The sequence below is a fragment of the Lutra lutra genome, chromosome 15 (genome assembly GCF_902655055.1).
Source record: "Lutra lutra chromosome 15, mLutLut1.2, whole genome shotgun sequence".
In the NCBI taxonomy this organism is placed as follows: Eukaryota; Metazoa; Chordata; class Mammalia; order Carnivora; family Mustelidae; genus Lutra; species Lutra lutra.
The window spans coordinates 63,430,420-63,452,865 of NC_062292.1; the positions used below are offsets into that span (position 1 = coordinate 63,430,420).

The window sequence follows — 22,446 nt, forward strand, 5'->3', positions numbered from 1 at the left end:
GTCAGCTTGTGATTCTCTCTCCCTCTCCCTCTGCCCCTCTTGCTCATGCTCTCTCTCCCTCTCTAAATAAATAAATAAATAAATCTTAAAAAGAAAAGAAATTGCTCTTAAGGCTAACTCTGACCCTCAGATAACAGAAGCCCCCTTTCCCAATAACATCATCTTAGTAGAAAAGGTTCAGGAAGGAAGGAAGGAGGGAAGAAAGAAAGGAAGGAAGGAAGGAAGGAAGGAGGGATGAAGGTTAGGAAAGATAGAAGAAAAGAAAGGGGAGGAAAAGGATTTTTCATCAATGCCAGCGTGTCTAAAGAGTGCTCAGTGTCTCTGGCTGGATAAACTCTTCTTGGTCTTTCTTCATGGGGACACATCACTGCTGCCCTCCAAAATGGGAACTTCAAAGGATCTGAGGATATTCAAACCAAAGTTCCTGTACTCTTTCCTTCCACCAAGAGGTGCATCCCTGAACTAATTTTGCATACTCAGATATCCCTCCCACCTGCACCGGCTCCTTCCCAAAAAAGCATAATGCCGGAAGATGTTAGCAGCAGCCTTTGTTCATCAATGGCTAGGAGCCTCAGCCAGGGACAGGCTGTCGTCCCCCATCGTGCTCAATTGCTTTCTATTCCCATTTTGGGAAAAGAACATCTTCATCGCTCATACCATTCGACCCGTCGAAGTCCTACCTTTTCAATTGCTCCATTACTCATTCAGCATCTGCGCACTTCTCCAGCACCTGCTCTCAGTTTAGCATAATCAGAGGCAGCTTCAGCAGGCCATGGACATCCATCACAGCAAAAAGCAGTGGGGTGCTCTCTGAAAGGAACACCAGCAGCCAGAGGAGGTAAAAAATGGATTTATGGTGCTATACGGGGCTGCAGCCCAGGTCCGGGTAGCTTGGCGTCAGCCCTTCATCCCCCGCCATCAACATCGCGGAGGATACTGTGGCTCAAACTGCTCTCACATACTTCTGTGAATCACACTAGGGTCATTTACAGGCTGACATGTGTGGTCACTTCATCACCCCACCCTTTTCACTTCCTGAATCTTGCAAAACTCTCTGAGTCCTGCAGAACTGCCTCATCTCACTCCTACCAGCTAGCGGAAGAGCAGCTCCCCCAGGCTCCCTGAGGCCCCTTCCTCCAGTTCCCTCCTTGGAGCTGGCCCTGAACTTGGGGATGGATTACAGGGCTCCCAGCAGGCTCCCCGTGGATCTGCCCTATTACCATGGCCCTCTGTCTAAGAAAGACTGTGAGACCCTGCTGCTGGAGGACGGGATAGATGGCAACTTCCTGATAAGGGACAGCGAGTCCATGCCGGGAGTCTTGTGCCTCTGTGTCTCGTGAGTAGTCTCAACTTCCACACATTCTGAACCTTACCCCAAGAGTGGTCCTGATAGCTGAACACAAAAGAAGTTGTACTGTGCTCTGACCTTGCGGCCCCAATGAGCAGAATGAGATAAAGTGAGGCGGTGCTGGACAAGCGTGCAAGGAGTGGGTCTGTCCCAGTTCTGCCACCTGCCCTTCTCTCCCTGGAGCAAATGCCACCCCAGCAGGACCCTCTGCAGCAGGGCAGGGCGGGGGGTAGAGCAATGAAGGGTAGGGCTTCAGGAAGCATGAAGATGAGGGGGATAGAGAGGTGCCTGCACAGGTCAGCTTAGTTGCTGTGGAAAAGGCTCGATGTCCTTTATGAAATTTTTATCTGAGAGTCTAAGTGTTCGCATATGTTCTGCCGGTTCCGCCTGTGACTCTTACAGTATGATTTCATACTTGATGAAATACAGTATGATTTCATACATATGATTTCAACACAAAATTGTGTTAGGTTCATAAAGAGCTTCAACATGCATCATTTCCTTTTATCCTTCTTATAGCCTGTCAGTGCCAGCATAAGCATTTTCTAGATGAAGAAACAGACCCAGATTTCTCCAACGACTTGCTTGTGTTAAAATGCATCTGGCATTTCCAAAGAGTTCTGTATGAAGTTCAAGAACCCCTCTGCTAAAGGAGCTTGTTTAGTACCATTTAGAAAATGGGGGGGGGGGGAGGCCTCAATGGCTCAGTTGGTTAAGTGTCTGCCTTCAGCTCAGGTCATGATCCCAGGGTCCTGGAATTGAGCCCTATGTTGGGTTCCCTGCTCAGCCAGGAGTCTGCTTCTCCCTCTCCCTCTACTCCTTCCCCTACTCCTGCACACACACACTCTCGCTCTCTCTCAGATAAATAAATAAAATCTTTTAAAAAATTTAAAAAGGGTGCCTGGGTGGCTCAGTGGGTTAAGCCTCTGCCTTCGGCTCAGATCATGATCTCAGGGTCCTGGGATGGAGCCCTGCATTGGGCTCTCTGCTCAGCAGGAAGCCTGCTTCCCCCTCTCTCTCTGCCTGCCTCTCGCCTACTTGTGATCTCTCTCTCTCTCTCTCTGTGTCAAATAAATAAATAAATAAATAATCTTTAAAAAAATTTAAAAATTTAAAAAGAAAGAAAACAATCTTGAACAGGTATCAGTGGGAACCTACTATCTTTAAATGCTCTGTTTGGAGAGATCACTGAAATTTTTCTTTCTGCCTGCTAAGGGAATTAAAACCGAAGTGTGTCTGTGAATATGCTTCAGTGCTTCTGAGAGTGCAGACAAAAGGGACTGTTGTGACTAACAGAATAGGCAGAGAGATCCCTTTCCTTTGTTGTAGGATACCAGGGATGCAGGTGAAAGGAAGGTAGCCTGAAGGGGTTAGTAGTTGGAATTTTCACGTTACCAGCGATGATGAAGGTGTTGTCATATATTTTTTAGCCTTTGGTAATTCTTCTTTTGAGAGTTGCGCAATCACATTCTTTACCCATTTTTAGCTGGAGCTGTTTATCTTCTATTCTCGGTTTTCTTCCCTCAGTTCCTACCCATGAAGGTAAACCATTTTTTTTTCTCCAATAAGGATATATGCACAAAAGAAGACTGTAGACCAATTTCAATTTCAATTAATATCCATTTTCAAGAAGTTACTAACAAAAACAGAAGCCAGTAACACATTAGAGGAGAAAATACACCATGTTCAAGTTCAGTCCATTCCAAGAAGTCAAAGATGGTTCCACATTGGGTAAATTAGTAGTTTAATTAGGTATTAATAGATCAAAGTTGACAAACTGAATAACTCACTCAAATTTGCTTAAAAGGTGTTAGATAAAGTTCAACATCCATCCTTCAATTAAATACACACACATATACATGCACACATGCACTTACACACTCTTAGTCATACAAAGCTAGATAGATACTTTCTTAACCAAAGGCCAGGTAGAGCATAGGGGAATTGCAGCTAAAATCATAAATGAGCTGATGATACTCGTTACCAGTACTACTAGGGAGCATTTTCCATGAGAGATGAGCAAGTGTAATTAGCCAGAGGAAATAAAGGTAAAAATAGAAAAGGAAAAGGCAAAATTATTATTTGCAATTGACATGATTTTATGTCTGTGAAATCTAAGATTTAATTGAAAAAAAAAACCACTTAAAAAGTAAATTTAAGAACATTCAATTAACAGTGTCTGCTTATAAAATTCAAATTAAAATCAATATCTTTTTCATTTAAAAAAACAGTAACCAGTGAGAAAACATAATAAAATTTGTCATTGACATTAGCGAAAAATAATAATAATACTCAGGAATAAAGGGATATGAAATGTGTAAGGTTTGTAGGAAGAAAACTTCAGTACTTACTGAGGAACTCGCTAGAAGATGTACAGGAAATTAGGGACTCAATTTGGAAGCATATCAGTTTGCCACAATTAATCTATAAATTCAGTATGTTTCCAGTAAAAAAGATTAACAGAATTTCTAAAGTTTTCATCAAGGATCCCAAAGTTTATTCAGGTGGGACATGGAACACAAGGAACCTGCTAGAATAGCCAAAAATATTTTTTATTTTTAGATTTTTTACTTATTTATTTGACAGACAGAGCTCACAAGTAGGCAGAGAGGCAGGCAGAGAGAGAGAGGGGGAAGCAGGCTCCCCGCCGAGCAGAGAGCCCGACGTGGGGCTCGATCCCAAGACCCTGGGATCATGACCTGAGCTGAAGGCAGAGGCTTAACCCACTGAGCAACCCAGGTGCCCCAAAATATTTTTTATTTTTAAAAGGGACTAAGGGTGCCTAGTTGACTCAATCAGTGGAACATGTGACTCTTGATCTTGGGGGTTGTAGGTTGGAGCCCTGCCTAACATGTGGAGATTATGTAAAAATAAAATCTTAGGGGTGCCTGGGTGGCTCAGCTGGTGAAGCGTCTGCCTTTGGCTCAGCTCATGATCTCAGGGTCCTGGGATCGAGTCCTGTATCTGGCTCCCTGCTCAGTGGAGAGTCTGCTTCTCTTTCTTTCTCTGCTATTTCTCCTGCTTGTGCTGTCTCTCTTTGTCAAATAAATAAATAAAATCTTAAAAAAAAGAAACAACTTCGAGAGAAAAGGAGTTTGGTGCTGACAGATCAGTGGAATAGAATACGGAGTCTGATAGAAATAAGGCCAAATACACTGGAATTTAGCATATGATTTAAAAGCATGTTTCTCATCAATGATGTTGAACAACTGTGAATGGTGTTGGGTGCTTGACTGGTCATTTCAGGAAAAAAAAAAATACACCAGAATGCCTTTCTTCTTGAAGTAAATTAATTTGAAGTGGTTCTAATGCATAAGTTATTATTTTTTTAAAACATGAAACCATGCGTACTAAGAAGAAATGATGAACTTTTAAAATATATGCCTGGGGTTGAGAAGGGCCTTTCTAGGCAGGAGGTAAAGCCCAGAAGCCAAAAAAGAAAAATCTCATGAATCTGACCACTATTAAAAAAAAAAAAAAAAACTGCTGATAAAAACAACTTAAAAAAGACTATCAGCAAACTGACAAGACAAGTGAACCTCATAAACAGATAACAGACTTTTTTTAAAAAAAGTCAATACAAAACTAGGGAAAGGGAAAGAGAAGGAGATTCTGAGAGAGAAAGTGAAAAAGAAAGAAAGAAAAATGCTAGATCTCACTCATAACTAGAGAAATAGAAACTGGAAGAATAATGAGATACTATTTTCAAATGTTTAATAGGCAAGAATTAAAACTATGTAAATACTCAGACAAAGTTAGGGTGCCAGGAAGCAGACACCATCGCACAGGCGCACACAGTCTCTTCAAATGGCAATGTGACCCAAATATAAAATTCATGGATATAACCTTTGACCCCAAATTCACCTATTAGTGAATAAATAAACCTACCATGGCTGGCTGAGTTGGTAGAGCATGAGACTCTTGATCTTGGAATTGTGAGTGCGAGCCCCTGTTGGGCATAGAGATTAGTTTTTCTTTTTTTTAAAGACTTTATTTATTTATTTGACAGAGAGAGAGAGAGAGAGAGAGAGAGACTAAGCACGAGCAGGGGGAGCAGCAGAGGGAGAAGGAGAAGCAGACACCCCGCTGAGCAGGGAGCCCGACATGGGGCTTGATCCTAGGACTCTGGGATCAGAGTCCTGAGCTGAAGGCAGACACTTAACCGACTAGCCATCCAGGTACTCCAAGTGTAGAGATTACTTTAAAAGACTTTTTAAAAAACATCTATCTTATATGATCTAATAATAGCCTACTTTATCTTACTTATGACAGCATGAGAATGTGCAAATTGATTAATAAGATTGGGTAAATCCATATATGGTACGAGAAAACCTCCAATATCTATGGTAAGAAAAGGGCAAGATGTAAAACGTGATCCCATTTGTGTAAAAAAAAAAAAAAGGTATGCCCGGATCCTTGCATATTCTTACACAATTTCTAGGAGGTACGTAAGAGACTTGCAATAGTGGTTACAGCTAGGAAATTGAGAAAGAGTGACTTGGGGGAGAAGTGGCAGATGTATTCATTTGATAACTTTACACTGTTTAAATGTTTTTTATGTGCATATATGACTTTTGTAATGAAAAAAAAAGTGTACAAAAAAGTAGTGAATCCCTGCTAATCTATTCAAATGCTGTGCTAGGAACCAGGGCAATTTCAGTAGGGAACCTGCATTTTTTTTTCCCCAAGGAGATCCAAAGCATGTAAATCAATTTAAAAAGAGTAAAATATAATTTAAGAAGAGACAGTTTTATACAAATTGAAGAGAAAATATGAGCAGGAGAGTCTTCTTAGAGGAGATGGTATTTGAGCTGGGACCTGGAAGAGTGGTAAGATTTGATCACATGGAAGTGGGATAGAAGGCATGTCAGGGAGGGAAGGGAGAAGGAACAGAGGTCTAGAGGCAGGACATTTGAAAGCACACATGAATCATACAGGGTTCCCGAAAGGTAGCTTGGAAACCAGCTTTTGGAAAAGTAGGTTTGGGCTAATATTATCGGGTCTGAGAAGAATGAGTCCATAGACAGCAGGGAGATGTAGCTGATTGCCAAGCAGGCAAGTGGCAAGGCTAGAACCCTCCAAAGTCCCAACGGGAGATTTAAGGACACAATCTGATGTATGGAGGATGCACCAAGGGGACAGATGACGGTGGTTGTGTCTCTGGGTGGGAGATGGTGAGGAATTAGTGATGGTGAGGCAAGCAGCCGGAATGGGAAAAGAAGTTGCAAGAGATATCATAAAGACCGGAGACCCTGATCCAGACCTCAGGGTGGGTAGTCTCCACTGGAATTCTCTTTAAAAATCAATATTTATTTTCAATTATTTCGTGGAGTATCAACCCAGCTTATGTGTTCTTCTAAAGCGCAAGTCACCAAGGAAGGTGAAAAATAGTTAAAAAATCAAATGAAGAGGGAAGAATACATATTTGGGGCCATCTGCCAATAACCAGGCCTCGCCCTCTTCCCTGCCCATGTCCCTGAAAGGCAGACGCATTTCAGGTACCCCCAGGCTTAAGGCTTAGGTCAAATGGCTCCCATCGAAACGGACCTTAGCATGATCCTTGTGAAATGATCACACAGCTCAGTACAGACCTAGTTGTTCCACTAATTGAACAACTAATTGAACTAGATTCTAGTGGTTCAACAAATATTGAAAGTCTCTTATATGCCAGGCACTATGCTAGGCACTTGATTGGTGCCTTCAACATAGCTCAAAGCCTAGTGGGGAAAATAAAGAAATTAATGGGGGGAAAAAAGGTACCATAGAATGCATGCTGATGACTGCACTGGCATCGGGGCATACGGGGACTGAGAGCAGGGAGGGACCCACTCAGTGAGCTGCGGAGAGCCTGGACAGAACTGGGACCTAGAGGATGAATAATAGTACCTTTAGGTATTCATTCAGTGGGCATATACCAAGCACCTCTTATGCTCCAGACATGTTTCTAGGCACTGGTGAAATAGTGATGAATACTACAGGCATCGGGCTTGCCCTCATGAACACACATTTCAGCAAGAGGAAACAAGATGATGAAAACCAAATAGGGTCATGGTACAGGGAAGGACAGAGAGGCTATTGCAAGGTGGGTACAGGAAAGGTCGCACAGAGCAATCCATGCTTCAATACACAACCTTATGCGAGCAAAGCCAAAATGATGTGCAACACCAGACTTAGCCTATTTTCCCGGATTTATGCATTCAGAGCCACCATGAAGGTGCGTTCCTCTGAGCCAAACACTGGTCAGCAGGTCGCATTCCTTATCTCACGACTCTTTGCAAAGCCGTTTCTAGTAGGTGACATTATCCCTACTTTGTGGGGAAAGAAACAGAAGCTTCTTATTAAACAATTGTCCAAGCCCAACTTGGCAGTATGTCATTATGACCCCTCTTACCGATGTCCCCAGGGCCGCTGGAATATGTTCAAGGTTTTGACCCTGGAACTGTGTTATGATGCACCCAAGCAGGGGACTTGAGGGCTTGGCAGCAGACCCTGATCTGTGGAGTCCTGCCATTCTGCTTCCAGAACCTGGGCGGCCCCATCTTCTTCGCTGCATTCAAATAGCAACATCCCAACGTCCGTGCTTTCCCAAACCTAAACAAAAACATTATGGGGAAATTTAGAAATAAAGCCATGCGGAGAGTTGGCCCAGCAGCAGATAGTATTAAACAGAAAGCTCTGTGGTAAATGTGGACAGGAAATGTGACTTGATCGCAGAGCCCGATAGAAAACGCCAACGTGCCAAACCACTCTCTCTGCAGTGTGACTTGGTGAGTGTGAGAAGCTGAAACCGGGTCTGCCTTTAGAATCAGTAGAGTCAAACAGAGTAGATGTGGGGAGATTCAAGGGCCAGAGCTGTGGGCCTGAGGGGCAGGGGGACTTTCTGTAGCCGGCAGCAGGCCGTAGTTGGGAAGAAGAATCTGGGCTGTGACTTGCCAAGTGCCCTCACTTGGGAGGACACAGCAATAGGAAGGCGGAGTGGGAGATCCCTGGGGAGGCGGGGTCTCTCAGATTCTGAGATCTTTGGAAAGACTCTAGAGCTCATAGAGAAAAAGATGTTTCAAACGTTTTTATTATTTTAGAAAAATCCACGGTAGGGAAAGTTCCAAAAAAGAGCCACCAAAAGAAAGCACAAATGTTCTCAGTTTCACCACATGAAAATGACCATTTCTAATATTTCAGTATACGCGCCTCCAAACTGTTGTCTATGCCCCTGGTTTATTACACGCAGCGGTTTGCAAAATTTTTTTTGTCAGTGCATTGCTGGTATCATCAAAGAAAGCCAATACACATCATCTTTTTGTGATCGCTTACTATTTTATTGCTGGGATCTGTCATAACTGATACATAATCATACATTTAGGTTATTTGCACTTCGGTCCGATGGACCCAATGTAACAAGATAGTTAACATTTTTGTGCATACATCTTTGCAAGTTTGCCCAACTCTCTCCTTAGGATAAAATCCTAGAATTTTTAACATTTTAACACACCTTCACCATTTAGCGGCATAAAAGGTTGTGCTAAGGCACAGTCCAATCAAAACGAGTGAGAAGGCCGGAAGTCAAAAGTCTTAAAACACTTTTTATTGATGCGTGTTTCACACTTGCGTCAGGGCCCAGAGAAATACAGACTACCTAGTTGTCATCATAGGGCCGACAGTTGCATTTCCTTCAACTGACCTTTTAATGTCTGGTTTAAAATAAAACTACAGACTTGAATGTGAAGAAGTTTCCCTGCCTCACTGGTGACAACGTGGGGTCGTCTGCTAGTTGTGGACTCGTCATGAATGGAGCAAGGACACCGAGACCCCTGAACAGAGCCTCGCATGATGGCCATTTGTAAGGCTAAGCCCCCTGGAAAGAGTAAAGCAATTCAAAGATAGGCAGAAGCTCAGAAAAGCTGCATTCTGGCCTTTTCTTTCTTTTTAAAGTATTTTATTTATTTATTTATTTGAGAGAGAGAGAGAGAGAGAGAGCACAAGCAGGGGGAGGGGCAGAGGAAGAGGGAGAAGCAGGCTTCCCGCTGAGCGATATTTACTAAGGCCCCAACAGCAAATATAGGAAATATTTGTTCTCTCTCTAACACCAAGATGAACCGTGAAAACAGTGAGAATCATATATGTAAAATGGACTTAAATTTGGTTTCTATATTAGAGCAAATATAAATTCTATTCATATACCATTTTATGCCATGGTCTTTATAGCTTTATTGAGGAATCATCGATATAAAATAAAAAGTGTACAATTTGATGAATTTTAACATTTGCCTGCACTCATGAAACCACCACCACAGCCCAAATAATGAACATTTCCATCACCTCCCAAAACACCCCCGTGTCCCTTTGTGAACTTCCCTCCCCACACCACCTGCCAAGGCCCCAACACAGCATCATCTACTTTCTGGCACTATAGATTCCTACATATTTTCCAGAATTTGTAACGTAAATCAAATCATAAAGTAATAGCCCTTTTAGTCCGAGCCCAGAGTAATTACTTTGAAATTCATCCGTATAGTTACACGCGCCAGAGTTTACGCCTCTCATTGGTATTCCTTTCCAGGGAGACATCACAATCTGTTTACTCAACCACAACTATCACAACTGAAGTTGGTATGAATTATCTGCAACCGATCTGTGGGCATACGGTTCCATTTCACTCTGATGTGGAAGTTAGGAAACAAAACGAACGAACAAAGGGAAGGAAGAGACAAACCAAGAAACAGGCTCTTCCCTCTAGAGAACGCACTGCTGGTCACCAGAGGGGAGATGGGTGGGGGGGATGGGGGGACAGTCCCCAGATGATGGGGATGAAGGAGGGCTCTTGTGATGACCACCTGGTGACACATGGGTGACACACGGGTGACACACGGTGACAACACAGAAGTGTTGACTCACTGTACTGTACGCCTGGAACTAAGATAACACTGTGTCAGCTTTGCTAGAATTACAGTGAGGCCTTTTCAACTGTTTGTTTTGGTTTTGTGTTTATGTTTGGATAAAGACCATTTCAGAGCGGCCTGTGAGCATGGAGAATCTTAGAAACGTAACCACTGACATTACAAATGGTCAAGTGGCAAACTCTGCTCTCAGTCAAAGATACCAACTTCTATAAAGATCCAAAAGTTTCAAAACAGATTTTTTTTTTCAAGTTGCAGGACAAGGGATGAGATTGCTTGAAGGTAAACAAATCAGAGGAAAGTATTCAGTGAGCTTAAACTCTGCATCCTTAGCCTCCCCCAAACCTTATCAACAAATAATGCTTTTCCAGTGGATGGAAACGTTTGCATAAAAAGCCCTCAGAACTCAGTGAGGACCACACTGATTCACTTTCCCTCCCTGCCTACTTCCCTCCCTCTCCCGTCATCCCTACCGCTCTCCTTCCCTTCTTTCACATCAAAATTATACTAAAAAGACCTATTTTACTTTGAATTTTTCATTATCAGTGAAAATTTAATAAGGTTTGGAGCATTTGGAGTGGTTGGTTTTTGTATGTCAATTAATTAATTTTATTTATTTATTTGAGGGAAAGAGAGGTGGGGAAGAGGCAGTGGGAGAGGGAGAGAGGATAGAATCTTAAGCAGCTTCTGCGCTGAGCTCAGAGCCTGACATGGGGCTCCAATCCCAGACTCTGAGATCACTACCTGAGCTGAAAGCAAGAGCCAGATGCTGAGCTGACTGAGCCCCCCCAGGTACCCCAGTGAATCTAATCTAATGATAGCTTATATTAGAAAATACCTATTTATCTTATGTATTTTCATTAATTTATACTTTTACTTAATACTTTATATTTATGATTTTCTAGATTGTAAAGCTGTTTTAATCTACTAAATATTTAGTTTCTGTGATCTTTGCTTTTTTAATAAAGAATATAATATAGGCATTGTCACTTTTGTGCCAATATTGCCAATCTCAAAAACTGCACATTTGGGCTTCCAGGTTGTATGCATTTCAGCTTTTGTAAACTTTGCCAAATTGTTCCCCAAGACATTAGTATCTAATTACATCCCCCTTAATTGTACATAGAACCTTTGATAGCTTCACATCACGGCCAGTATCTTCCATGAGTAAACTCTCATGTCTTTGCCAATCTGGTATGAAATGATAACTAATTGTGGTTTAATTTGTATTTCCCTGATTGATAGTGAAGGAAGACATCTCTTCATGTGTTTATTGGACATTTCATCACCCTTTTTTAAAAGGCACATTAACGTTCTTCTCATACGGAGTGTTACAGTGATTTCTCCCCATCTGTGGACTTTCTCACTCTGTTAATAATACATTTTGATAGTTGGAAGTTTTAATTTTAACATAGTGAGTTTATTAATCTTTTCTTAGGGCTCGTACTTTTGGTGATGTAAGAGCTCCTTCCTTAATTCAAGGTCATGAAGTTGTTCGCTTACACTTCCTTCTCCTGAGCTCACTGTTTTGTGGGATCCAATTTTATTTATTTCCACATTAAGACATTACCATCACCATTTAACAAATAAATAGTCCATCGCTCCTCACTGATCCGCTGTGTCAGCTCTGTCATATACCAAATTTTCAGTCATGTTTGGGTCTGTTTCTGGGCTCTCTGTGTTATCCCATTAATATCTTTTCTGCCCTGGAACTCGTTCTCACTGTCTTAATTACAGCTTTATAAGATTTGAGACCCATTGATACAGAAACACCGCCTGCCATCTGCCACACACACAGACACACACACAGACAGACAAACAGACACACACACCATTCTTATTTTTCTTATTCGAAATTGACCAGATTTGGGGTGCCTGGCTGGCTCAGTTGGAAGAGCATGCAACTCTTGATCTCAGGGTTATGAGTTTGAGTCCTATGTTGGGCGTAGAGATTACTTACAAGTAATCTCTTAAAGAAAACTTAAAACTTAAAAAAAAAATTGAGCATATTTTTGTGCAAGGGAGGGACATGACTCGACTCATGTTTTTGGGGGCACACAGCTTAAAGGCATTTATTAAACATTAGACAAAATAAGAATCAATGACAAAATACATTATGCTATAATCAAAAGCATATTGATTACAAGTAGATTACAAATATTTATGCTGTTTATCTGTATGGGAAAATCTTTTGAACAAGTGGGAAAAGTTAATAAAGCTCTATAAGTCAAAAAACAACTGATTCGTATGTTTGGATAAGGGCCACCCTGGCTGTTGGATAAAGAATAATAATTAATGACGTCAGAGAGAGAGAGGAAGAAATTGCCAGAACTAAGTCCTTGAGCAGATGACAATGGGCAGCCTTCAGTGGAAGAGGGATTAGCTCCAGAGAGTGGCATGCAACGTTTGTGCGTGGTTGTGAAGGCTGAGGATGTGAGTGCCCAGGACAAGACCTGTGGCAGCTCAGAGTCTGGGAATTCTCTTCTGATTGCTTGAATCTCAGCAAAATGCAATGTGTGGACCTCACTTGGATCTCTATTGGAATGATATCACTCTGGAAAGAAATTTTTGAGACCCCTTCCATGTGGATAAGGACTCACGTGAAATGTTTTGTTGCTTGCAATGTGACTTGGGGACACCCACTGGTTTATTCTGGCCTCAGGAACCCCCACAAAAAGGATGGGGATTTGAAGTCAATTGTCAAAGCCTCCAGGCAACCAGTGATCAAATCTTCTGTACCTTAAAGCTCTAAGTTGTTTCTAAATTCCCAATTCAGACAAATGATTCTTTGGCATAGGTGCAAGCCCTGGGGAGGGGTGTGTGTGGGGAGTCATGGGCGGATCATTAGGTAATCTGAGCGTCATGTCAGTATCTTTTTTTTTTTTTTACACTTTAATATTTCTGGGGAATCAGAACATGTTAAACAGTTGACAGAGACACTTAATGCATGCATGTTCCTCCTGGGAAGCTATTGTTAAATTGATCCCTTACAACTAATGGCATCTTGGAATTGGAGAAATATGGTAATGTATGTATGTTATGTTGTGCTTTGGAACTTGCTAGATTGGGTCTATTATCTAGATTCTGGTTAGATTACTTAACCAGAAGTGCCAATGAAGAACAAGAACATAATACATCATTTCCTTGGGCAAAATTCGCAACATTCTCGGTTTTAATTAACACTAACTGTCTCCATCAAGTTCAAGGACATGTCATTTAGTAAGCAATACAGGAATGGCTCAATGGTGTTTTTTATGTTGTATCAACTTAGAGCTGAGTGAAAAAAACTAGAGAGAATATCAAGACCGTGGAAATAGTAAATTCTCTCTCCTGACCCTCTTTGCTACAAGCCCAGACTTCCATCATCAGAATAAAGGTTCCCGTTTCCAAGTCTTTGTCTCTTTCAAATTCCCACAGATGAGAATGCCTGAAAATGATCAGTTGCTTTGGGGGACCCAAGATTGCCAAAGGCATTGCACGGAAAATAGAGTTGTAGGTAAAGGTGATCTGGTTTTGCATATGAGAACATGACAATTCACACAGTTATCTTTCCACAGGTTTAAAAATTTTGTCTACACATATCGAATCTTCAAAGATGGACGTGGGTTTTACAATATACAGGTAAGAACATTACAAGAACTCTTCTAACAGCAGCTATGAAAGATTGGGGGAGAACCTGAGATCATCTCTTGAACCTGAGACGTGGCCATGGAGAGGCATTGTAAAAAGGGAAGCAACATAGAGTTTAGAGTCAGATCTGTAGTAAACTTTGTCTTTCTCTGAGGGAAATGGGGAAAATTTTTCACTATTCAAGACTGTTATTCAGATGTGTAGACCCTGGCTTCCCCAGGGGTCAAATGCACCAACCTAGACTAAAGGAGAGGCCACTCCAGTGAGAGGATGACAGAGTGACCAGGGCAGGCTGGAACGGGAAGGTGGGGAGGAGTCTGAGCGTGTAGAAGACGAGTGAGCTCCACAGTCCTATGAAAATACAAAGGGAAGCATCAGTCCATGGGCAGCCTTAGGGGTTTCTTTAATTTTTCTGGTTTATTGAGAATTAAGCAGAAAACACTTTCTGTTTTGACATGATTTCTCTGGCTTAGGAAGTAGAGTATAATAAGATTAACTGAGTCTTTACTAACGGTAGATCCTGAAATAATATTTTTGAAACACTTGGAGATGAGGTTAAGCAGATTTTTCACTGCCAGATTTCTCTGAATCTTCAATATGCTAATGTTCATTGTCAATATCGAAAAGAAATTAGAATATACCATGATCCCCAAACACAAGCATGCACACACACACATATAAGTGTATCTACGTGTTGGTGTGTGTGTAATTTTTCTTTTCTTACAAAAGACATTATCGAGGCAACTGACAAAATTTTGAATAAGGTCTGTAGATTAGCACATAGAACTACATCAAGATTAATTTCCTCATTTTAATCACTCTAGTGTGGATATGGAATGTTCTTGCTCTTTGGGAAATATTGACATATTCAGGGTTAAAGAGTTATGTCCTGTCCACACTTAATCTCAAAATATTTTTTAAAAAGAATATGTGTATGTACCCCTATATTTGTACATGTATGCACATGTACATTTAAAAAAAAAGAAAATGAAAAGCAAATATGTATAATATAAATGTTAACATTTGGAGTGTGAGGGGCGCCTGGGTGGCTCAGTTGGTTAAGTGTCTGCCTTCGGCTCAAGTCATGATCTCAGAGTCCTGGGATCGAGCTCCTGAATTGGGCTCCCTGCTCAGCAGGGAGCCTGCTTCTCCCTCTCCCCCTGCCTGCCCCTTCCCCTGCTTGTGCTCTCTCTGTCAAAAAAAAAAAAAAAAATCAATAAAATAAGAAGAATTTTTTAAAAATTGGGGGTGTGGGTGAAGGATATGTATAAAAATTTTTAAAGTATTCTTTCAACTTCAAGTCTGAAACTATTTCAACATGAAATGTTTTCTAAAAAGCAATGTATAAACTCTTTCTTTTGTCATGCATGCTTTGGGAAATTATGATAATTCCTTAACACACCATTTTGTCTCTTGTCTGGACAAAATGGAGAGGCATAGGAATCAGCTATCACTCGGACACTGGGCATTTCTCGGAGGGGTAGCAGTGCACTTAGAACCTGTCCTGAGGGTTGAAGCGATAACCTTATATGGAACCTCCCTGCAGCCGACTTCAGTGTCACCAGCGTGTCTGATGGAGGTTAACCACACCACATGTCCGAGAACCTTCTGGCTTCCACCCCTCTCTACAGACTGACATGGAGCTGTATGAGAACCCCAGTGATCATTGAGAAAACCAGGCACACATCTGACATCCGCTGCCAGAGGGCGGCCGTCTGCAGGATAGCTCTAAGAACTGTCCCAGACACACTTACCAAGGATGGGGGCTCACTCAGTACTGCAGGCCTGGGTGGGTTCCCTTGATGAATCCTCTTTACCTGCAGTAGCTCGAGTCAGGACCGGGCTTCAAAACAAAGGTTTCTGTGTATTTGTATTGGTGTGAACTCTTAAGCAGGAACTGCCCGCTGCTGGTTTTCAGTCTGCAAGCCCAGAGGCAGCCCTGCTCTGAGGGCTCAGACCACTGCTGGGAGAAGTGTCACGTTGCACACACAGTGGACGGTGACAAGCGATCTCCTCCTTGTATCTTGGCAGACTGTGGAAGGTGCTCCCCAAATGCTCTTTTCAAACCTAAAGGAATTGATCTCCACCTTTGAGAAACCAAATCAAGGGCTGGTGGTTCAACTTGGACATCCGGTAAAGCAAGCCAGCTCCCGCCCGCGATGGAGAAGATCACAGATACAGTTGGATAGTATTTACGGTAAAAACTCTGACAAGGAGGTTGAATAGTATTTACGGTGAAAACTCTGACATGGGGGTCAGTTCCATTTCTTCCACTGGCCGACTTTGTAGAATTTATGCAGATACACACCATGTTCTGTTGTTTTATCTCTAAAAGCTTCACCCACCAAAAAGCAATGTCGATCTTGTTGGGGAGCAGTGTCTTTGAGCCCGGAAGGTGGCCAATGCACGCAGCATTCTGCTTGGCTAGTCAGGAGAGCAAGAGTGGTCCCGGGGCCTTCTGGGAGAGCTGACCTCAAGCCCATCCTGTGACCCTGTGCGACCCACAGGCTTGGGATGGACGAGCAGGCAAATTTTTCAAACGAGGAAATTGCTTCGCTGCCCTCCCCAAGGCTCATACGGTTAGTTTTGCTCAATATTTGCTGAGCATTCATTTATTTAGTATTAGGGGACAAATTATTTCAAATATATCCCTAATGGAATTAAGCCATGGAGGAAAATGAGAGATGGCCAGTAAATCAGAGGGCAGAGAATCCACGCAGAGGCCCCTCAAACTGCATCACTAGCAGCCACAATTGCTTACCTCCCCCCCTTGATACCTGCCCTCAGAAAATCATCTCTAGTATCTGTAGTTACAACGTGGTTTGAATCGAACATGGGTTTCCTAAGACATTTACGGTTTACTCGGGTTTTCCCATGGTGGCGTGAATGGTCTGATTCCAAAGCAGAGGGATTTCAGTTATCCCTGGGGGGTGGGGGGACACACTAGCTAGGGAGAAGGGCAGAGGGCAGAGTTCCAGGAAGCCTGCAATCACCCCACACTCTACTCCGTCTGCTGAAGTCACCCGCGGACCGTCAGCAAGCTTCTCACCTCCCAGCAAAACTGAGCGTGGGTTTTTAATGATGGAAATAACAACCCCTCCTTTGCCGCTCTTTCTCAGCCCCCTGCCCCCCCTCCAAGAACTGCACCCGCACAAACACACAAGGTCACTTCCTATAGATTTAGCTACAGGTGCAATCCCATGGCCACTTTCCACCAAACTTACAGGAACAAAAGCACAGCCCTTAGGAAAACCCAGATGACCTGCCGAGGCTGGTGGGGGCAGTGCTCGTACCTGTCCAGCAATGACAAATGACTCACGAATGCCAAGAGGAGAGTCCTTTCAAGTTCTTTCCTAAGAACTGGGTGGGAGTCTTACCACCCTGGCTGCCCATGCTTGATTAGCCCGGGTAGGTAAAGGGGAGACATCCTCTCCTCAGCTCGCTGGCTTCCTCCCCATTCCCTTGGTGTCTTTAGATTAAGCTTCAGCAGTTCTCACTCAGAGGGAGACACAGGTTTCCTGCAGGTGAGTGGAGGCATCTGGAGCGGGAAACCTGGATGCCTAAACTTACCGAGAGACCCCCTGTTTTGCCAGGAGAGCTCCCTGCGATACATCCGCCCCTGAAGATGTCACTTTGATGTGGCATCGAGGTCATCCTGTGCTGGGGAGAGAGGGCTTCTTTCCCTTGAGTGAGGTTGGTCCGTGTGACTCCTTAGGTAGTGAGCCTCATGGCTGGTCTTCTGCTTTTCCCCCCAGAGAACAGTAACAGCGACTATGTGGAGGTCTTGCCTTGAAGACAAAGAGACTGAGCAAAGCAATCAGAGAAGAGATGGTGTGACAGCTCTCATCGGCAACCCTACTTCTCCTGCAGGTATAGATCTGGAAGACTGAGCTCTAGGGGACAATTCAGACTCTCCTGGTCTGGGTGACTGAGGACAGTCTGTCTACCAGCCTCAGAGAAATCGGTCCCCACATCACTGCCTTGTATGCATATACCATGAGCAGCTTTGAAAGTCCTTCCCTCCTCTCATGCTTCTTGCTTGGGATAGGACAGCCTGAACCTATTCTCCTTAACTTATTAGAGATGACATAACATCATGGTTTTGACACCTTCCTGCAGACCAGGCACAGCTTCATACAAAAGAGAGTACACTTGGCCATGAGTTAGGAGCCTGAGTTCCAGTCCTATGGCTATGTGACTTTGGAGAAACCTCTAGCCCTGTCTGGGGTCTCCACTTCTTCATGTGGAAAACAAACACATGTTCCTGCCTCTCTGCAGAGCCTGGATGTGTTGGGTGGAGTGGAGGAGTCCTGAGGTCATGGAGATGGACACAGGAAGGTTTAAGAGCTCTGAGTCCCAGCCTCCCAAACAGCCAACATAGTCTCTGCTCCTGCCTGTCCCAGTCTCGGTCATTGCGGGGAACCTGACCTCCCACCTGCCCTTCTCCCCCGCCATTCTAGCTCTTCTCCTTCTCCTAATCTTGATTTTCCTGCCAGACATGTGCACGGGGACACTTTCTCCCTGGTTTTGTCCAGTTTCATTTGTGCACCAACCACTGGAGCAGCGTGAATGTAGTTCAGTACCACAGTGATATCTGTGGGGATTTAAAAGATATTCTTCTTTGTGTGGGTCCAGTTCCCAACTAGTTTTAAGTGACAACAAAGCCCAGTGGGGCCTCCCTTGTATTCCCCAGCATGGAAACTTGTGCTGTGTAGAGTTGTGCCCATTCACAGGATTTTGACGGAAAACACAGTCCAGAAGGGCTGGTTGAATTTGTTCTAAGTCCTTTGCATTTTTCTTTTAGTTAAAAATTTTAATGAAGAGCTGATTAATGTGGAATGTTCCAAATTCTATGCCCATTCTTTGACCCATCTTCAAACTATAATGATTCATTTTACCCTACTGGACTTATCTCCCAAAGTTATTAAAGAGAGGAACTCTAGATTTCCAGACAACATGAACAGACATTGTGGTTGGCATCCCAAAGTGGGAGCCATTTTGAGTTCTTGGGCCACAGAAATCCATAGCTGCTACCAAGCAGGTAAGAAGTGAAATGCAGCCACCATATTCAGAGAGCCTGAGGGAGGCAAATCCTTCTAGTTGTTTCAGTAAGGGAGACTGGAAGCAAGCTTGCTCCCCAGGGTTGGGTCCCTGGTCTTTGATTCTATATCCGTGGTACAAAGAAGCATGTTCCAGTCTCCAGAGTCCACAGGAACCTTTGGGACAGGAAATATATTCAGTGCCAATGAAAATATATTTCTTGGACAGATGACTGAATAAATCAATATGTAAAATGTAGGCTCTCATTCTGGATAACAGAGATCTATATGAGCTTTAAATATTTCAAAATCCAGTAGAACAAGACTCTTAGTTCAAGACCTTTCAGTCATAACCCTGACAAAAGCGGCTTCCTTTTTCTGAGCTCCCATGATAGTGCCTTACGAGATGCTTGGTCCCCAGCAGGACTTGAGCACACTTCTCAGACGAACAAGGCACATTCAGTAGCTGATGTTGATGTCATGCCGTAAATCACTGAGACTTTTTAGGAGACCCTGAACAGGTTGCAGGAAGAACAGCTGAAAAATCTGGGCACGTGGGACTGGAAGAGGGAAGATGTAACAAACCACAACAGCAGGTGCGTTGAGCATCTGGGGCGCTCTTCTGTGACAGAAGGTACGGCACCAGGTGGCAGAACTCACACCAGTGGCTGGGTGTTTAGGGGAGGGTGATGTTGGCCATGCATCAGAAGGAACTCTGAACCCACGAGAGCCTTCTTCCCACGAATAGCCTGCCCTGTGTTGTAGTCTAGTGGAGGGTGATCTTTTCCAAGAATATGGGAGAGATGCAGAAATCAGACTGCCTGCCTGCTAAGGTACCTTCCAATTTAGGGACCACTGGATCCTACCGCCATCCTTCCACAATTGCGGTGGGAATGTCTCCCCCGTCTTTCTTTTGGACTCAAGTATGGAGAATTGAATTAGTCACATTCCTTAGTTTTTAACTCATTATCACCATCAATCCATACAAGACCTTTCTTCTGTTTTGTTTCATCTTTATTCACTTTGTCCCTAATTCTCCTTCCAATGCTCACACCCTCCCCCATAGGAAGCAGCTCAATAGTGTTTGATATATGCCCTTGACATGTATGTACCCTCGTAGAATGTACAGCATTGGTTGTAAATATGTATCTTCTATATTTACATGCACAATATTCTCTTGTTCCCATTGTGTTACTAGTTTTTTTTACTCAATACCATGTTTGGCCCTCATCTGTATTGTTGAGTGTAATCCAGTATCTTAAAGGATGCATGGTAGTCCATAGTGTCCTTCCAACACAGCTCGAGTGCCCTTTCCTGAAGAGATAGACATTGGGGTTCGTTCCAGAAACAACACTATGAGAAGCAAATGTGAATGAGTCTCCTTACAGAAATGTAAAAGAATTTCTCTGAGCCATATGGTCATACAGTGTGTTCATGTTTAATTATGCCGTCACCAAACCCATCAAGTGCTTTTTGACTCTTGTTTAATAAGCCCTTCCCCACTCCAAGATCCTGAAAAAAAAAAGTTTACATTTTCTTTCACTGGCTTTTATACATTTACCCTCTGTAGTTAAGGTTTTGGTGATGGCAAGGGCTTCTGCATTTTTTTCACGGACACATTCCCAGGAATGAGAAAAGCCCTTCACACATAATGGTGTTTCAAAATGCTTCTTGAACGAGGGATGAATCCAGGGTCAAGCTTTGTGTATGGTAAGAGGTATTTCCAACTTTGTATTTTTCCATATGTATTGAAGTCATTTTCCCAGTTCACCCCTGCTTCATAAATAATCTCTCCCTCTGGTTTATGGTTCCTCCTTTGTATCACAACGGTTTGAATCCTTTGGCTTTACAACATCTTATTGTCTTGGAGGACAGATGCCCTCTCTCATTTTTCAGACCGAGTTATCTGTGGACCTTGGTTCCTCCATACACATTTTAGTATAAATACATTACATTTGCTCAAAACATCTTGATGGGATTCTGAGTGAATTTGCAATCAGGGAAAACAACATTCTTGAGATGTGCTCCCACACATAAACATACTACATCAGTTTATTCAAGTGATCTTTTTTGTTCTTTAAAATGGAATCACAAATTTTTACCATAGAAGCCTTGTATATTCTGTTAGATGAATTCTTAATTATATTTAGTTGTTATAAATTCTGTCTTATGTTTTATTACATTTCTAGCAGGCTCTGGCAGTGGCAAAAAGCTTCCTCTCTCATTAGACCCACGGGTTTACCTGTTGATCCTATTGTAAATGGAATTGTAAATTCTATGTAAATGATTTTGTCAGCTGTAAATCATCCCACTTTGTTCTTTCTCAACACTTACCCATCTATTTCCCATGTTTACTTGATTTCTAGGACCTTCAGTATATATTAAACAGTAGTCATAAAAGTGGGTATTGTATGGATCCCAGTATTGAATGGAATGTATAGAAATTTTCTCCATTTCAGCACCATGTCTGCTGTCGCCTTTAAGATGACTTAGTTTTTATCAGAAATGTTTTGGGGCACCTGGCTGGCTCAGTCAGAAGAGCGTGTGACTCGTGATCTTGGGGCATGAGTTTGAGCCCCACATTGGGTACAGAGATTATGTACATAAACTTAAGAAGAAACTTAAAATGCCTTGAAATTTATTAAGTGATTTGTTTCTGCAACTACTGAAATAGTCACATTCCTTTTATCTTCATTCCGTCCTAGAAGGGAATTGCATTAATAAACTTGCTGTTATTTTACTACCTTTCCTTGTTTCACTTGATCATGCTGCATTATTTTCAATAAACTGATGGATTTAATAAGTTAATACTTTATTTAAGACTTAAACATTAAAGCTCATAAACCAAACAGAACTATAATTTACTGAAGCATGGCTATCCTAGTCATATAAAGAAAATGAAGCAGGCTTTCTCCTTTTTCTCGTTTTTGCTACAACTTTGTGAGGTAAGGATGATCTCATGCCTGAAATTTTATCAGTACTCTTTTACAAAAGTGAGTTTGAAGCTCTGGTGAAGAGAGGAGGGCACCTCTTACTACTATTTAAATATCTGCAAGCTTGTGCTTCATTCAGTTATTTTTGCCAGTGTTGGCATTCTTTGTTCTCCCAGGAATTTACCCATTTTATCTAAACTTTTGCAGTTATTGGCCTATAGTTCATAATATTATTTTTAAAACTCCGTTTTGACTGTAGTCATACCTCCTTCTTCACTCTTCTGCCTTCCTTTTTTATTAATTTTATCCATTTTATCTAGCCTTGTCACAGCCAGCTTTGAGCTTTGTTAATCTTGTTTTTAGATCGCTATTCTTGATTTCAGTGATTTTTTAATACTTTTTTTTTAGTTTATCTGGCTTATTTTCACATTTTTAATTATATATATATATATATATATATATATACATATATATATACATAAAAGCCATGACTTTAGCTCATGGTACTATTTCAGTGGCATCCCACAAATTTTTATGGCTGTTCAGGTCAAAATATTTTTAATTTATAGAAAAACGTCCTCTGCAATCCCGGCATGATTCAG

At 42.3% G+C, this 22,446-nt stretch overlaps 1 protein-coding gene across 2 annotated transcripts; it reads left to right on the top strand.

The window, feature by feature from the left end:
• Positions 1-1,079: 1,079 nt before the first annotated feature.
• On the top strand, positions 1,080-21,688 carry SH2D1B (SH2 domain containing 1B). 2 transcript variants are annotated; one of them, XR_007123139.1, is made up of 5 exons: positions 1,080-1,336; positions 13,800-13,863; positions 15,904-16,069; positions 17,628-19,575; positions 19,761-21,688. XR_007123139.1 is itself a non-coding variant. In XM_047705491.1 (4 exons), the coding sequence occupies exons 1-4, from the start codon at positions 1,173-1,175 to the stop codon at positions 17,663-17,665; spliced, it is 432 nt and encodes a 143-aa protein (XP_047561447.1). In that variant the 5' UTR covers positions 1,080-1,172; the 3' UTR covers positions 17,666-21,688. The 2 variants fall into 2 exon arrangements, 1 of the variants encoding a protein (XP_047561447.1); XM_047705491.1 differs by having other exon boundaries at positions 17,628-21,688.
• The last annotated feature ends 758 nt before the right edge of the window (positions 21,689-22,446 follow it).

Coding starts and splice junctions, on each gene's coding strand:
- SH2D1B (XM_047705491.1), top strand. CDS start 1,173: ATGGATTACAGGGCTCCCAGCAGGCTCCCCGTGGATCTGCCCTATTAC. Junction 1,337..13,799: donor GTCTTGTGCCTCTGTGTCTC/GTGAGTAGTCTC, acceptor ATCTTTCCACAG/GTTTAAAAATTTTGTCTACA. Junction 16,070..17,627: donor ACAGTTGGATAGTATTTACG/GTAAAAACTCTG, acceptor TTTTCCCCCCAG/AGAACAGTAACAGCGACTAT.